Source organism: Silurus aristotelis (genome assembly GCF_946808225.1).
Source record: "Silurus aristotelis genome assembly, chromosome: 14".
Classification (NCBI taxonomy): Eukaryota; Metazoa; Chordata; class Actinopteri; order Siluriformes; family Siluridae; genus Silurus; species Silurus aristotelis.
Window position 1 is genome coordinate 12,709,250 of NC_139587.1, and position 17,635 is coordinate 12,726,884.

General features: G+C 46.2%; 2 protein-coding genes across 5 annotated transcripts in view; both read right to left on the reverse strand.

Annotated features, from left to right (window-relative positions):
• The window catches only part of pcdh19 (protocadherin 19), a 175,837-nt gene that overhangs the window by 56,594 nt on the left and 101,608 nt on the right, over window positions 1-17,635 (reverse strand). For 3 of the 4 annotated variants that reach the window (XM_083560218.1, XM_083560219.1, XM_083560217.1), the window contains exon 6: window positions 8,763-11,244. The exons of the other annotated variant lie outside the window; for it this stretch is intronic. In XM_083560218.1, the coding sequence (XP_083416344.1) occupies window positions 10,691-11,244 (554 nt within the window). In that variant the 3' untranslated portion in view covers window positions 8,763-10,690. Of the gene's footprint in view, window positions 1-8,762; window positions 11,245-17,635 lie in introns of those variants that run through there. 4 annotated transcript variants of the gene reach the window in all.
• On the reverse strand, window positions 16,102-17,573 carry LOC310736699 (uncharacterized protein). Its single transcript, XM_083560466.1, has 2 exons — window positions 16,818-17,573; window positions 16,102-16,742 (listed from the first exon to the last, which is right to left on the reverse strand). Exons 1-2 carry the CDS (start codon window positions 17,539-17,541, stop codon window positions 16,729-16,731), a joined length of 738 nt encoding a protein of 245 aa, XP_083416592.1. The 5' UTR covers window positions 17,542-17,573; the 3' UTR covers window positions 16,102-16,728.

Sequence of the window (17,635 nt, forward strand, 5' to 3'; positions counted from 1 at the left end):
AGGGAGGGCAGTGGAGTGGTGCGGTTGCAGGAAGAAGAGGTGTAGAATGTGGAGGAGTTCAGGTACCTGGGGTCAACAGTGCAAGGTAATGGAGTGTGTTAGAACGTTACATAAGAGTAGGTTAATTGACATGTTAAAGGGAATAAACAGTGCTGTCTAATGCACCCTTCTTGAGGCTGATCATTGTTTATTCATGATAAAGCCATTCAAAATTTGGATATAATTGCAAATATAATTTCTTTTTATATTAATAATAATAAACCAGCCTACTTATTTGCATATTTGTGTCATGATGGGTTTTTTATTTAGCAACAAAACTAGTGGTGTAAAGTAAACCATTTTCTTCTAAGATTTACTACTTATTCCAAGAATGAACATCTAAAAATGGTAATTTGTGCCAACTATAGCAATAGGTCCCTGGTGACAACCAAAAAGCTTATACTGTATGTTTCTTGATTGGCTTATACACAATTTATACATTTATAATGTCACTTTAGTGCATAAATTATATTAATCAAACATTGATAAATTTGACAGCAGTGTAGGAGCTTTTGCTTCATGCCCTGGATCCCCAATGAACAAGAAATTACTTTTGCATGCCTTATGAGTCAGAATGTTCAGGTTATAGGATCCAAGGCAGATGCAAAACCGGAGCGCGTTCAGCGCGAGCAGAGCAGAGCCGAGCCGGAAACCGGAGTGCGTTCAGCGCGAGCCGAGCCGAGTCGGAAACCGGAGGACAGAATAGTCAGGTCAGAAACAAACAAACGAACAAACAAACAAACAAAACAGAGAAGACGCTGGAGAGTGTTCAGGGCAAGCCTAAAGACAATCTGGCACTGACTGGAGGATTCAGGCGTCCTTATAAGTGCCAGAAAATTAGACACCAATTCCGTGCAGCTGGTTGGGAGGGGGTGTTTCCTCGGTGATTGAGGCGGTAATGCCAGCAGTGCACAGGCGGGCTGACAGTACCCCCCCCATCCAGGGCGGCCTTGGACGCCCCAACAGGCTGGCCCGGGTGGGCCCGATTAAAGCCGGCAATCAGGTCAGGGTCCAGGACAAAGCGGGAGGGGACCCAGGAGCGCTCCTCAGGACCATAGCCCTCCCAATCCACAAGGTACTGAAGGCCCCGACCACGACGACGGGAGCAGAGCAGGCGGCGCACGGTGTAGGCAGGACCCCCACCAATGACCCGGGCGGGCGGAGGGGGCCTGGCGGAGGGCACCAGGGAGCAGGACCGAACGGGTCGAACCCTAGACACTTGAAAGGTTGGGTGGACCCAGAGTGCCCCGGGGAGCCTGAGCCGGAGGGCCACGGGATTGACGACCTTGGAAAGGGTTTAATATTCAAGCCATTGAAATTTTGACACATGAAATTATGAATAAATGTAGAATAGCATCACTTTCTTTTTATAAACTTAGAATAAATCTATATTGCTAAAGGTAAAAATAAACGATTTTATATATATATATTTATTTATTTACTAATGAATATTTATCAGTGGGAGTAAGACAGTACATGTGTGTGGAGGTATGCGCTGGAGAGAAGGGGAATGAAACTCAGTAGGAGTAAGACAGAGTACATGTTTGTGAATGAGAGGGAGGGCAGTGGAGTGGTGCGGTTGCAGGAAGAAGAGGTGTAGAATGTGGAGGAGTTCAGGTACCTGGGGTCAACAGTGCAAGGTAATGGAGTGTGTTAGAACGTTACATAAGAGTAGGTTAATTGACATGTTAAAGGGAATAAACAGTGCTGTCTAATGCACCCTTCTTGAGGCTGATCATTGTTTATTCATGATAAAGCCATTCAAAATTTGGATATAATTGCAAATATAATTTCTTTTTATATTAATAATAATAAACCAGCCTACTTATTTGCATATTTGTGTCATGATGGGTTTTTTATTTAGCAACAAAACTAGTGGTGTAAAGTAAACCATTTTCTTCTAAGATTTACTACTTATTCCAAGAATGAACATCTAAAAATGGTAATTTGTGCCAACTATAGCAATAGGTCCCTGGTGACAACCAAAAAGCTTATACTGTATGTTTCTTGATTGGCTTATACACAATTTATACATTTATAATGTCACTTTAGTGCATAAATTATATTAATCAAACATTGATAAATTTGACAGCAGTGTAGGAGCTTTTGCTTCATGCCCTGGATCCCCAATGAACAAGAAATTACTTTTGCATGCCTTATGAGTCAGAATGTTCAGGTTATAGGATCAGGGAGCAGGGAGCAGGACCGAACGGGTCGAACCCTAGACACTTGAAAGGTCGGGTGGACCCAGAGTGCCCCGGGGAGCCTGAGCCGGAGGGCCACGGGATTGACGACCTTGGAAATGGGGAAGGGGCCGATAAAGTGCGGGGCGAGCTTCCGACAGGTGGCCTTAAGGGGAAGGTCCCGAGTAGAGAGCCATACACGTTGCCCGGCACGGTAGTGGGGGGCTAGGCGCCGCGTACGGTTGGCCCCCTGGCAAAGCCTTATGCCATTTTTGAGCAGAGCCGCTCAGGCCGTCCTCCAGCCTCGACGGCAGTGTCAGAAGAAAAGGGCGGCGGAAGGAACGGCGGACCGGAGTTCCTGGTTCGAGAAAATAGGCGGCAGGAAACCGTGGACCACCTGGAAGGGCGCAAGTCCCGTGGCAGCAGTGGGAAGAGTGTTATGGGCATACTAGATCCACAAAAGTCTGTCTGACCAGGAGGAGGGTTCCCGACTGCAAAGGAGGCGGAGACCAGTTTCAAGATCCTGGTTGAGTCTCTCGGTCTGTCCGTTCGTCTGGGGGTAAAACCCAGATGAGAGGCTGGTCAAGATGCCCAGGAGGCGGCAGAACTCCCTCCAAAACAGCGCCGAGAATTGGGGTCCGCGGTCTGAGACGATGTCCCTGGGAAAACCATGGAGGCGAAATATGTGCTGGAGGGCCAGCTTGGTGGTTTCCTTGGCAGATGGCAGCTTGGGTAAGGCAATGAAGTGGCCCATCTTAGAAAACCGATCAATGACCATCATGACGACCGTGTTGCCATTGGAAACGGGCAGCCCGGTAACAAAGTCCATGGCGATGTGCGACCACAGGCGTTTCGGGATAGGAAGGGGCCGAAGAAGACCTTGGGGGCGGCCACGAGGGTTCTTGTGTTGGGCACAGTCGGGGCAGGCTGCGACAAAGTCCCGGGTGTCCTTTACCATGGAAGGCTACCAGAAGCGTGCCTTGACCAGAGACAAGGTGCGAGGCTGACCGGGGTGACAGAAGAACAGGGAGTTGTGACACCACTGAAGAACTCCAGAGCGGAGCCCCTCGGGGACGAACAGGAGACCAGTGGGGCAACCCTCGGGGACAGGGCCCCTGTCTCGGGCCTCCCTGACCCGATCCTCCAAAGCGAGGCTAAGGGTGTGGACCGACACAGACTTGGCAAGGATGGTCTCTGGGCACGGCTCCTCCTCCTCCTCCTGGGCATGGACTCTAGAGAGCGCATCAGGCTTGACATTCCGGCTCCCAGGCCGGTACGAAAGAGAGAACTGGAAGCGGCCAAAGAAAAGGCCCCATCTGGCCTGTCTGGGGTTGAGTCGCTTAGCCGATTGGAGGTACTCAAGGTTGCGATGATCCGTCCAGACCAGAAAGGGGACCTCCGCACCCTCCAACCAATGGCGCCATTCCTCCAAGGCCAGTTTGACGGCAAGGAGCTCCCTCTCACCCACCGGGTAGTTACGTTCCGAGGCGCTAAGGCGCCTGGAATAAAAGGCGCAAGGATGCAGGTGGTTATCCTCAGGGCAGACCTGGGAGAGCACCGCCCCTACCCCTACGCCGGAGGCGTCGACTTCAACAATTAACTGCCGAGCCGGGTCAGGAAAGATGAGGATAGGCGCCTCCGTGAATCGCCGCTTAAGCCCCAGAAATGCCTCCTCAGCCTCGGGGCCCCAAACGAACAAGCGGAGGAAAGACGTCAGAAGGTGGAGGGGTGCCGCCACCGAACTATAGCCCTTCACGAAGCGGCGATAAAAGTTGGCGAATCCCAGGAACCTTTGTAATTGGCGGCGGGAGGTGGGGGTCGGCCAGTCCCGGATTGCCTGGACCCTGGCAGGGTCCATCCGGATATTCCCTGCTGAAAGCAGGTATCCCAGGAACGAGGTATGTGAGGTGTGGAACTCACATTTCTCGGGTTTTACGTAGAGCCCGTTCTTGAGAAGTCTCTCCAAGACCTGACGCACCTGCCGGACGTGCTCGTCCATGGAATGGGAGAAGTTCAAGATATCATCCAGGTAGACGAACACGAACGTATTGAGCATGTCACGGAGGACCTCGTTGACTAGAGCCTGAAAGACGGCCTGGGCGTTGGTTAGGCATGACGAGGTACTCGTAATGTCCGGCTGGGGTGTTGAAGGCGGTCTTCCACTCGTCCCCCTCCCTGATACGCACCAGGTGGTACGCGTTGCGTAGATCCAGCTTAGTGAAGATTGTGGCCCCATGCAGGAGCTCAAACGCCGAGGCCATAAGCGGCAAGGGGTAACGGTTCCGGACAGTAATAGCATTAAGACCCCGGTAGTCGATGCAGGGGCGTAGGGACCCATCCTTCTTTTCAACAAAGAAGAAACCCGCCCCAGCCGGGGAGGAGGATGGTCGGATGATACCCGCCGCCAGGGACTCCCGGATATACTGGTTCATGGCAGTCCTCTCCGGGGCGGACCAAGAGCAGCAAGTTCATACTTAACGGCAGAGGAGAGGCCCTGGAGGAAAGTATCGTAAAGCGCAATGCGATCCCATCCGCTGTCAGTGGCCTGCGTCCGGAACTCAGCCGCGAACTCTGCAACAGAGCGATGCCCCTGTGCGGCCGAGACCAGGGAGCGGGCGGCATCTTGGCGTGGTGTAGATGTGCCGAAGACCTTCCGGAGTTCGGCAGAAAAGGCGGCGAACGATCTGCAGTTGGCTGATTGACATTCCCACTCCGCAGTGGCCCACCTTAGGGCCCGGCCTGACAGGAGGGAAATGACGTAGGCCACCTTGGAGCGCTCTGTACCGAACTGGGAGGGCTGCATGCTAAAAATCAGGTCACACTGCATAACAAACGATCGGCAGGAGTCCGGGTCGCCCGAAAACCGGGCTGGTTGCGCGAGCTGAGGCTCACGCATGGCCGAAGGGGTGGTAGGACAAGCAGGGGCCGGCCGGGCCGGGGCTGCAGGCAACGATGGTGGTGAAGCACCTGTGGTGATTCGGTCACCAAAACGTGTGCGCAAAAATCCCATGATTTCCTGCACGCCAGTAGAGAGGTTTTGGATTTGTTGCTCCTGCGCCGCTTGTCGGCAAGACAAGGCTGCTACATCGGCGCTAGAGGCAGGTACATCCGCGGGATCCATGTTGGCCAGATTGTTCTGTCAGAATGTTCAGGTTATAGGATCCAAGGCAGATGCAAAAGGAGCAGGGGAGAAAAGCTGTGCAGAGCCGAATCGGGAAGCCGAATCGGGAAGCCGAATCGGGAAGCCGAATCGGGAAGCCGATTCAGGGAGCCGATTCAGGGAGCCGATCCTACGCGGAGGGCGAGGATGCCAAACCGGAAGCGGGGGCGCGTTCAGCGCGAGCCGGAAACCTAAACGTGCGTTCAGCGCGAGCTGAGCCGAGCCGGAAGCCGGAGCGCGTACAGCGCGAACAGAGCAGAGCCGAGCAGGAAACCGGAGCGCGTTCAGCGCGAGCAGAGCCGAGCCGGAAACCGGAGCGCGTTCAGCGCGAGCCGAGCCGAGTCGGAAACCGGAGGACAGAATAGTCAGGTCAGAAACAAACAAACAAACAAAACAGAGAAGACGCTGGAGAGTTTTCAGGGCAAGCCTAAAGACAATCTGGCACTGACTGGAGGATTCAGGCGTCCTTATAAGTGCCAGAAAATTAGACGCCAATTCCGTGCAGCTGGTTGGGAGGGGGTGTTTCCTCGGTGATTGAGGCGGTAATGCCAGCAGTGCACAGGCGGGCTGACATTATGACTGCGGTCCCCAACCTTTTTTGTGCCACAGACCAGTTTAATGTCAGACAATATTTTCATGAACAGGCCTTTAAGGTATCCTTTTCTCCTTCCTTAGTGTCCAACTTCTTATACAGCTCCTCATATGCCTTATTATTTGTATAGCGCTTTTAATAATGAACATTGTCTCAAAGCAGCTTTACACAAAAAATGTGGTGATTAGAAGTGAATATGTTCTTTATAAGTAAGTTTGTCCCTGATGAGCAAGCCGGTGGTGACCGTGGCAAGGAAAAACTCCCCGAGATGGCATAAGGAAAAAACCTTGAGAGGAACCAGACTCAAGAGTGAACCCATCCTCATCTGGGTTGCACCGAATGTCCATTTATAGTAGATATACGATGTTGCGGGGTACAGTGAAGATGATCAAGATGATCACGAAAAGAAGTCCTGAGTCAATGTAGCAGATTGTTGACATTAGCTACAGTCCAATCCATCCTCAAATCGCCCGTTCTTATTCAAGAATTTCATGGAACCACCCAAGGCGTTGATGAGAAACCGTCCCAAGCTGCACAGAAAGGTCTCCAATCGAAGAGAACACTATCCAGAGGCAGGCCTGGACGAAGTGGGAAGATCCACGAAGTGGGGAGTGGCAGGAACAGTGGTCACTGGAACCTCAGAAGCATGTTTAACTCGACCGAGAGAGAGAGAGAGAGAGAGAGAGAGAGAGAGAGAGAGAGAGAGAGAGAGAGAGAGAAAAGGGGTGACAGGAAAAGAAGGATATGGATTATTATGTGTCTTTATTGTTGTATGAAAGTTAATGTCACTGTGCAGTTTGGACTCCAGCAAGACTCGCTATGGCAGCATAGCTAAAAGGGAGAACCAGAAGGTAACACAGACATGAGGGATTTCTGGGATAAGAGACGACCCACCACACCACCGTCAAAAAACCTGAGTGAACATGTGAAAGTGAGGGGACGACAGCATACAAATATCCTAGTTCACCAAACACTCTATATCCATATTCCCTCCAGATCTGCGCCTTTTCCCCAGAAAAAAAATCTACTGATAAAAGGCTTGACTAAATAAATACGTTTTTAACCTCGACTTGAACACTGAGACTGTGTCTGAGTCCTGAACACTGATTAGAAGGCTGTTTCATAACTGTGGGGCTTTATAAGAGAAAGATCTGCCACCTGCTGTAGTTTTCATTTTTTGAGGTACCAACAGATAGCCTGCACCTTTTGATCTAAGTAAGCATGATGGATCATACTGGTACAGAAGTTCACTCAGATACTGTGGTGCATCAGTAGAATTTTTTTTTTATCAATGCGAGCTTTGAATGTTAGCCAGTGTAGACTGATTAAAATAGGAATGATGTGGTCATATTTTCTAGATCTAGTGAGATCTCTTGCTGTGGCATTCTGAACTAACTGAAGCTTATTTATGCACTTACTCGAACACCCAGACAGTAAAGCGTTACAGTAGTCTAATCTAGATGTAACAAAAGCATGAACTAGTTTTTCCGCATCCTGTAACGACAACATATTTCAAATTTTAGCAATATTTCTGAGGTGAAAGAAGGCGATCCTGGTAATATTATTCACGGGAGCCTCAAAGGAAAGATAATAACACCAAAGTCAGAAACAGCCATCCAGAGATGCTACGTAATTGGAAAGGTTGCTTCAAGCTACATGTGGTCCTAGTAAAAGTACTCCTCTTCTCCTTTAGCTTCAAAACCATCCTACAGACCACCATCCAATGCTGTCTAGCTACACTGTCCCATGCCAACACCTTACAGTGTCCAATCTCCTTCAGGTTGCATCTTCTGCATAGAACATAGTCCACCTGTGTGCACCTTCCTCCACTCTTATACGTCACCCTATGCTCCTCCTTCTTCTTAAAATAACTGTTCACCACTGCCATTTCCATTTTTTTTAGCAAAATCTACCACCATCTGCCCTTCCACATTCCTCTCCTTAAAGCCATACCTACCCATAACCTTCTCATCACCTCTGTTCCCTTCAACTACATGCCCATTAAAGTCTGCCCCAATCACCAATCGTTCATTCCTAGGTACACCATCTACAACTTCATCTAATTCACTCCAGAACTTTTCCTTCTTCCCCATCCCACAGCTGACTTGTGGAGCATAAGCACTGATGACATTTATCATCAACCCTTCAACTTCCAGCATCAGGTTCATCACCCTATCAGAAACTCTCTACACCTCCACTACACTCTTACTGTACTCCTCCTTCAGGATCACCCCTACACCAAATGCTAAAAGAGCTATACAAACACAAATTAATTTAATTAAATTGAATTTGTGTAATATCCTTAATTTATAGAGGACTAGTTTGCACATTTTTGTGTGTGTGTGTGTGTGTGTGTGTGACATAATTAAATATTCTCCTTTAAAAAGCATATAAACATAAAGGATGTTATTGCTTGCCTAAGTCTTAATCTTGGCATAGAGATCCAGAACAGCTACATTTAATTAAAACTGTCAGATAATTTGCAAATATTGCTTTCAATATTATTCAGATTAGCTTATAGCATTTAAGTATTTAACTTTTCTTTTTGGCAAGACAACAGACTACTTAAGAAAGGATAGTGTAACTACAATGCACAGAGTTCAGATCATGCTTATTACTTTTCAAAAATGCACATTCACTCATTTTCCAGTCAAAGCAGATTAAATTATTAGCATTATTAGCCATTAAGGGGAAATTAAATAAGAAGAAATTTTTTTTTATTTAATTTCTTTAAAAAGGACACAATGAGGAGACAATTTCATAAAAAAAAATGGAGACAGAGACAATATGGACAACATTTAATAGTTTAATAATAATTTGCAGTGTACATTCAGTGATAAGTCAGTTTTTATGTTGCCAGACACTGTTGGCGAGACCAGCAAAACATTCAGGTACAGGATCTATTTAATTTGCATTTTAACCATTTGTATCTATTTTCATGTAGTCAGTTTAAAAAATGTTTAACTATGACCTTCCATTCCACATTCCATTTCCATCTAATCTACATAGTCCTGTCAACAACATACATACTGACATTACTGTGCTAGTTATAAATCAAAACATTTTAAATCTAGTCAGACGCATGTAGCTGCAGGAAGCTACATGAAGCTTTACCAATGAAATATATCAAGTGCAACAAAAAGTACTTCACAAATGTGAAATGTTACCCTTGTTGTAAATCAACAGATTATTGTTTATTGTTAAATTTTACCCATAAACAATAATATGTTAACCTGTGACATTAACCTGTCGCCTTTTTAACATTTCTTTTCCTATATCCCTCTAAGCTCACTGTACTTATACACTACTGTTGGTGCTAACATAGGTTTTTTTTTTTTTTTTTTTTTTTTTTTTTTTTTTTTTACTTCTACCTGCATTTTCCCCCCACAGAAACTGAATGGCACAAGAACTGACCGATAAAAACCTTTTTTTTTTTTTATTTTTTTTTTTTAATGTAATTATTTTTTTAACAACACGACTGAATTAAACAGTTACCGGGGGTTAACACATTAAACAGAAATCTAAGATCAGTTAAAAGCAAAGTCATTATTTAAAAAAGCCTGTTAATTTTAAGTGTATCTTGCTGAGAAAAGAACAACAGCGGTAAATATTATAATTATATATTTTTAATTACTTATAAAATATATTTGCACATTTCTTCCATTTTTGTGAAACAAATGCTACTGTAGCTTTAGATGAACACCAGTGATTATTATTATTTTTTTTTTTTTTTTTTTTTACTCTTGCAACAAAACATTAAAGGGATTGTCACTAAACAACAGGTTATTAAAAATTATAGATAGCAAGACATGAATGACGACCCCTTCTATCCTAGATAAGTAAAAAAAAAACAAAAAAACAACAACATCAACAACAATAACAACAAATAAAAAAACAAGGGAATAAAACAAGACTAGAGCACACTGCTCCATTGGCTACAGTCAAGAATTTGCACAGAAGATTTCAGAGGCAATGTGTCTTTTTTCCTCATGGAGCATGTTTTTACCAACTTCGGAGGCTTGTGAGATTGAACTTAATTCGTGGTAATAAGCACATATCACTTTTATTTACTTTTTATATTAACAATGTCTTGAGGAAACTTAAAGAGCTGACGATGAAAGAAATAAGGAAATGGAATGAGATCTGCAGAGCTTTCCCACACCCTCATGTACAACCAATGTTGGGAGAGCTGGGCTGGGCAGTACAAAACATGGGAAATTTCTCCCGCAGAACAATGGATTATTCTCTCTGGGTGCAATGAGACCATTTGGCAGCTGAGGCAAGCTGTGCACTGAAAAAAGGCATTCTCCAAAAGCAGTCTATTATGAGTCTAAAAGGCAATGAGTGTGCTTAGATGGTAGCCCTAGTCCACCAAAAAATCATTTTCTTTAGGATTAAAAGAAAGATTGAGCGAGACAAAAAGGGGTAGGAATTAGCATGCACATTGCTAACACTGACCCGCTTGTCCACTGTTTGCCAAAAAGAAACAGAAAAAATTCAAAAAAAAAAAAAAAAAAAGACAGTTCTGTTACAATTAAGCCACGACTTTTGTCATAGCCGGGCAAACAAATTTTTTTGTCCAGCACACTCTTTCTTTGTGCCTAATATAAACAAACTCTCTCGTGAAACAAAGCTGTGTGCCCCCTACTTTAGATATAAGCACACATTCACATATCAACAGCACTTGCAGTCTTGGTGTGAGTGTCTATAAGCTAGTTAAAGCACAATGTCCTTCAGGCGCTTGCTACTTGGGGATTCCTTCTCCCGTCCATCCTGCAGCAGTGGGTTGATCTCACGCATGGCCGGCTCACTGTCTTTGCCCTCTGGTTGGCGCAGCAAACTATGGTTTACAATGCGCTCAACATCACAGCATTTTAATGTATTGTAGCCAGTGGGTGGCTTAGATTGTGGGCTCTTGTGATGTGCCGGTGATGTGATGGGGCTGATGGCCTCACGCCCATTTCCAGCCTCACGGATGCCACTATTAGCTTTAACGTTGCAGATGCTTGTGGTCATCTCATTTGTCCTTTTGTCTTTTGGCTCCTCTTCTGGTCCATCCTTGCCAAAGGTGGCAAAAGTCCTTTTGGTGGTTCCGCAGTCCTCATAATGTGGCATATCCATGCCTGTAGCCTCAATAGACAAGGCAATGACATCACGATTACGCTCGGGTGACTTAACATGCTCTGGCACTGGCATACGTGGCATCCAACAACGGTCTGAGTGACCCAGGATCCGACACTCATCCTGGCAGTGGAAGCCTTCTGAGGGATCTGCAAAAATGAGAAATAGAAGTTTTTGTGTTAAATTAAACACAAAGCTCTTGTACTTCTTTGTTGATTATTACATTTTCATTCTTCTTATTTATCAAAGCAAACTTGAAAAAGGATTCAAAGAAAGTTGCCAGCTCAGAACATCCATTTTACATTTTTGCAAAAAGTTTGGCTTACATACAACACTTCTGCATTGTAGTTTCCTCGCTGTTAACTAAAAACTTAAAAAAGAAAAAAAATTTTTTTTTTTTTTTATTAAATTTGTTTAATTTATATGGTTTTATTTTTCAGGGTCTAAATATTGATTGTGTGGTCCTCAATGATGTCTTTAAGCAAACAAATAACCTAAAGTGACATCAGATTTCAATGTGTAGTATTTTTTCCCCAAAACATAAACTAACAAACCAGATGGAAAAAATACACAATCTGCAATCATTAAGAAAGAAATTAAGAATAGAGAAGTATTACAAATTTCATAAAAGATAACCATTTGAGTTTGGTGTTCTGGAACGCTCACGTTTTAAATCATGCAATGAAAGAAGGATATCAGCCATGACCTTAATATTTATTTAAATAAACATGCATTATTAAATAAAATTTTGGGGTAAAAATGGGCCACGTCCATAATGGCAAAATGGTGGATTTTCGGAGGACTTTCTACACCTACACCACTGAGAGCATCCTAATTGGTAGCATCACTTCCTGGTTCAGGAACAGCACCATGCAGGACAGGCAGGCCCTATATAGGTTGGTGCAGTCAGCTGAGCATACCATCTGCACCAAGTTTTCTGACTTGCAGGATATCTAGAGCAAGCCATGCCAGACCAGGTCCAGAAAGAGAGTGAAAGACCTCAGCCATATCAACAATGGACTATATTCTTTGTTGCATTAAAGGAAGCGCTTCCGATCCTTGAATGCAAACACAGAAAGAATGAGGAGGAGCTCCTCCCCTCTAGGCCATTCAGAGTTTAAACCAGAAAAATATGTTGTACTTGGACTTTCTCCACTGGACTTACTTTAACCTCCTTTGCACAAAACATTTGTACAATTGCACAACTGACACTTTAACTCTTGACTGGCACAGTTAAAATCAGCACATGGACACTTTAGCAATGACCATGCTGGAACAGGTTTGGGTGTAAATGTTTAAGTGAATGCAAAATTTTATTATAGTGCATCTAAAGACGTCCTATACAATTGAGTGCCTCCAGCTTTGTGGTAACAGTTTGGAAAAAAAAAACACATATAGCAGGAAAGGCCAGGTGACCCAGTACTTTTGGCAATATAGTGTATATATAAATCATAGAACGTAAAAAAAAAAAAAAATAAAAAAAAAAAAAATATATATATATATATATATATATATATATATATATATATATATATATATATATATATATATATATATATATATATATATATATATTATACTTAATTGCATGTTTATTCTATTTACATCTCGGACCAAAAAAAGCATTTTACTACATGTCGTGCTCTGTCTGAACATGCATGTGACAAATTCAATTTGTATTTGAAAAGAATATGGGAGATAATTGTCAAATGTATGTAGCTGTAGGCCTGTTGACAGCCTCTCTGTCTTCTTCTTGTCTTCTCATCAGGGATGTTCTGTTCTTTGTAAGATCACAGTGCCATATTTCCTTGTTGATGTCTTTTTTGTTCTATGATTCCTACATGGAGGAAAGTATTTGGAAACCTGATGTTTCCAGTCACATGTGTTTCTTTCCCTTATCGCAAAGCTGAAGGCACAAAATTGTAGAGGGTGTCTGGATGCAGTAGCTTGAAATTTTCCCTTCACTTGAACTAGGAGACCCAAACCTGTGCCAGCATGTCTATACCCTTGTGCACAAAGCAAAGTGAATAAAAAAATGCTTTGCCAGGGTTGGAGTGGAAGATCTTCTCCTATAGAGCTCTGACCTCGACCCTATCCCAAACCAACCCTGGTTTTTAAAATATACATGCTTCCCTTGGGAAATATTATTAAAAGGCATGGGATTAGCTTCCAATGTTATGCTGATGATACCCAACTATATATCTCATCGAAACCAGACGATACAGCTCAATTGGTTCGAATAACTAAGTGTGCTAAAGAATTAAAAGACTGGATGACTCATAACTTTCTATTATTAAATTCTGATAAGACAAATATTTTGCTCATCGGCCCAAAACTTTAGGTTACTTACGTAACCCCGGTTCTCTGATAACAGGAGTGAGGTATATATATATATATATATATATATATATATATATATATATATATATATATATATATATATATATATACATACAATATATACATATACATATACATATATATATATATATATATATATATATATATATATATATATATATATACATACAATATATATATATATATACATACAATATATATACATATATGTATTACACACTCAGGACGGAATGAGCCAGCGAAGGCTCCGTTACATCCAGCCTATAAAAACGGACAAAAGTGTGCGGCGAAGCCCAGCATCCTGCCGCACAGATGTCCTGAATCGAAACACCCTTAAAAAGCGCCCACGAAGCGGCCAAGCCTCGGGTACTATGAGCCCTTAGTCCTTCTGGAGGGTTAAGACCCACGCTATTATAACTCATTATAATAGCCTCCACGAGCCAATGGGACAGGCGCTGCCGGGAAACGGGACTCCCCTCACGGGAATCAGCCCATGAAACAAACAGCTGATTACTCAATCCCTTCGTCCTGTCAACATAGTGACGTAGCGCACGGACAGGACACAGACAGTGAAGTCGCTCCTCCTCCGCTGAGGAAAAAGGAGGTGGATGAAAAGCCATTAAATCCGCGCGCTCAGGACCACGGACAGATCCCATGGCGGAACCAGCGGCTTTGAGAATGTGCTCAAAGCCAAACGAGAAAAGAACAAAGGGCAATGAGTGTTTTCATGCGAGGCGAAGAGATCTACGGCGGCCCAGCCGAATCTCTCCCATAACAGGTTCACCACCTGAGGATGGAGAGACCACTCCCCGTACAGGGGATTTCCCCTGGACAAGAGATCCGCCCCCGCATTCAACACTCCCGGCACATGAGTCGCTCGCAGCGACAGGAAATGCTCCATGCCCCACACCATGAGATCTCGCGCTAGACGGTGAAGTCGAGGAGAGCACGTTCCGCCCTGGTGATTTATGTACACCACCGCCATCGTGTTGTCTGATCTGACCAATACGTGGTGACTCCGAAGAAACTGCACGAAATGTTTCAAAGCTAGAAACACCGTTAACAGCTCCAGAAAGTTTATGTGTGCGCACCGAAGTGAAACGGGCCATTTCCCTTTCGCCATCCTGCCTTCGCACACCGGACCCCAACCTGCGAGTGACGCATCCGTCGTCACTACTTTTCTCAGGGAAACAGCCCCCAGCGGGGTTCCCGACTCGAGAAAATCACGCGTAAGCACAGTGACGTCACCATCACCCTGCGATTGAGGTGGCGCTTTGGACATAAGCGCTGTGCCGTAACCCAGCACTGAAACTCTCTCATTCGCAACAGTCCCAGCGGTATTCAGACACTGACGAAGCCATCAGCCCCAGCAGGCGTAAACAGAGTCTGAATGGAACTGTCCTTCCTCTCTGGAAAAGAGAGAGACAACTGCAAATCGATCTGATGCGCTCTTCTGATAGAAAAGCCTGATACAGGTCTGAGTTCAATCTGAGACCCAGGTATATTATTTCCTGTGTGGGCACCAAGCAGCTTTTTGTCTCGTTTATTCTGAAACCTAAGCCAGTCAGGTGAGACAGAAGCACACCCGTATCCACCTCCGCTTGCTGCCGTGACGGAGCGCAGAGGAGGAGATCGTCCAAATACGCTGACACTCTTAAACCTGTCGTTCTCAACGGAGATAGTGCAGCTTCGACACATTTGGTAAAGATCCGCGGAGCTAGAGCTAGCCCGACAAATATTCGTAGGCTGTGCCCTGTTAGGCAAAGCGTAGGAATTTCCTGTGTGCCGGATAAATGCTTATGTGGTAATACGCGTCCTTCAGATCCACTGACGTAAACCAGTCTCTGGGACGAATAAGACTGTACAAAGCTTTCAATGTGAGCATCTTGAACTTGTACTTTCTGAGGTGTTCGTTGAGGTTCCGTAAATCCAGAATGGGACGGAGACCCCCCCCCTTTCTTGGGAACGACAAAGTACCGGGAATAAAAGCCGAGCTGGCTGTCTTCTCGCCGGCACCAATCGAATTACCCCATTGCTCAGTAAGGAGGTTATTTCGTCCTCCAAAACCTGAGCGGATTGCTCTGGTACCTCTGCTGTCGACCAAATCACGCCGCTGTATTGTGGAATACACCCAATGATGAACTGCGCATGCGCGCCAACTCTCTGCGCGAGCAGAGAGCGGACCTCTGTGGCTCTCGCTTACAGACGGCGCGGTGGCACCATCTGGCGGCGGAGCCGGGGGTTGCAACTCTGATTCGAGTTATTTTATTGTGTGTGGATTTTTTAACTTTTCCCTTTATTACACACATCTGTGCCCTCGGCCCACTGCCTGGATGCACAGAACAAATCTTTAATATTTTTGAACGAACATGGAACATTCTGCTCTCTCTCTCTTGCATAACCCCGCGAGTGGAGAGGGGAGAAGTAACTTTCCGGGCACTGGGGGAACTGGTGCCAACACTCTAACCGGAGAAATCTTGTTCGTCGAACACAGTCTTTGAAACGCTCCCCAACGCCTTTTCGCTGGAGGGGGAGGACAAGACACCTGAGATGAGTCGAGGGGTGCTACAGAAACTCAGAGAGTGCTGCCACCTCTCTTTCGATGTCTAGCAGCTGCCGCTGCAAAAGAGGTCTGTTTCCTGGGCTGGGGCTGTTTCTGGCGAGCCTCCCCGCGCATTGACTGCTGGGGTGGGGGTTGCCTAGGGGCCCCGAAACCAGGCTTTCTCTCCCTGGGCGCAGGGGCGAAATATGAACGTGCGGGTTGGGGAGGGCGAGCAGGAGGCTTTCTTGGGAGGCATGCCTCAAACGCTTCACCATCCTTCTTGCGAAGGTCGCATTGCTGGCGCATATTCGCCACCGCAGCCCCGAAAAGGGCTTTCGGCTCTATCGGGGCATCAAGGAACTCCACCTTCTCCCTCTCCGATAAGCCCGTCAACCCCAACCACAGGGCTCTTTCGCCTACCACAGCGAGGCCCATGCTGCGGCCGCAGCTCTGGACCGCTCCTCTAGAAGAATGTAGGTTGAGATCCGCAATGACGCAGATTTCTTCCCACAAGGCTGAATCTGGTGACCCAGCATCAATCTGCCTCCCCATTTCCTCCATGAGCTCTGCCTGGTAAGCCGTGAGCATTGAGGTGGCATTCAGAGCTCTAACCGCCAGGGCCGAGGAGCGGTAGATCTTCTGGAAAAGGGAGGCGGACAGCCTTTCTGTACGTCCTGGCAGAGAAGGGGAGGAGGAGGATAGAGCAGCTCGTCGATTTGGGTGGAGGTGGCTAGCCACCGACAGCTCTACGGGGGGGGGGGGGGGGGGGGGTGTACATTCCCAAAGCCTCCATATCATGCACCTCCAGTCTAGAGAAACCATTAACGGGCACTCTATGCGAGAAGGGCTTGTCCCAAAAACGACGCATTTCTGTGACACACGCCGGTACAGCAGGAATCAGCTGCTTAACTGGGGAAGCGCGCGATGGCAGCCTCTTCCCATCATATAAATCCCTCTCAGCGTCCTGATGCACCTGCTGAGAGGGCCATTCGATGGAAAGTTTCTTGGCTGCTCTCCTACACACCTCCACGAGGTCCAGCTCACCCGGCATGGGGGAAGGGCCCGTAGCACTCCCAGGCCTGGAGAGAAGATCAGGAGGAAGGATAGCATCCTCCTCGTCGTCCTCCAAATCTTCCTCCAAAAAATGAGCGACCTCATCATCTTCCTTTCCCTCACCCTTGTTATCCAGTAGAGAGTTAGATTCGAAGAGTGAAGGAAGGACAGGAGAAACCTCGTCCATCAACTCTCCCCAGCTGCACTGTGCTTGCGAAGCAGCTTCGTCCCTCTCTGCGGGCAGCGGAGAGAGACATGGGTCCCCTTTATTCGCGGCCGCGACTCGCAGGCGGTGCTCCCGAACCCTTGACGGGAAAAGAGCGCAGTGCGGGCAGCACTCGGGGTTAGCAAGCACGGTTTGAGCGTGCCGAACTCCTAAGCACACGATGCACAGGGGATGAGAGTCTTTTGCCGAGATCGTAGACCCGCATGCACATGGTCGGGATTGAACTTTTCCCGCCGTGCACCCGGATAAACTCGCAGTCGCCATAATGGTGGTGCAGTCACCGGAAAAAAAAGGAAACAACGAGATCACCACGACGTGCTTCTCGAAACGGGTCTCGAACGATATTCTAATACTCGTT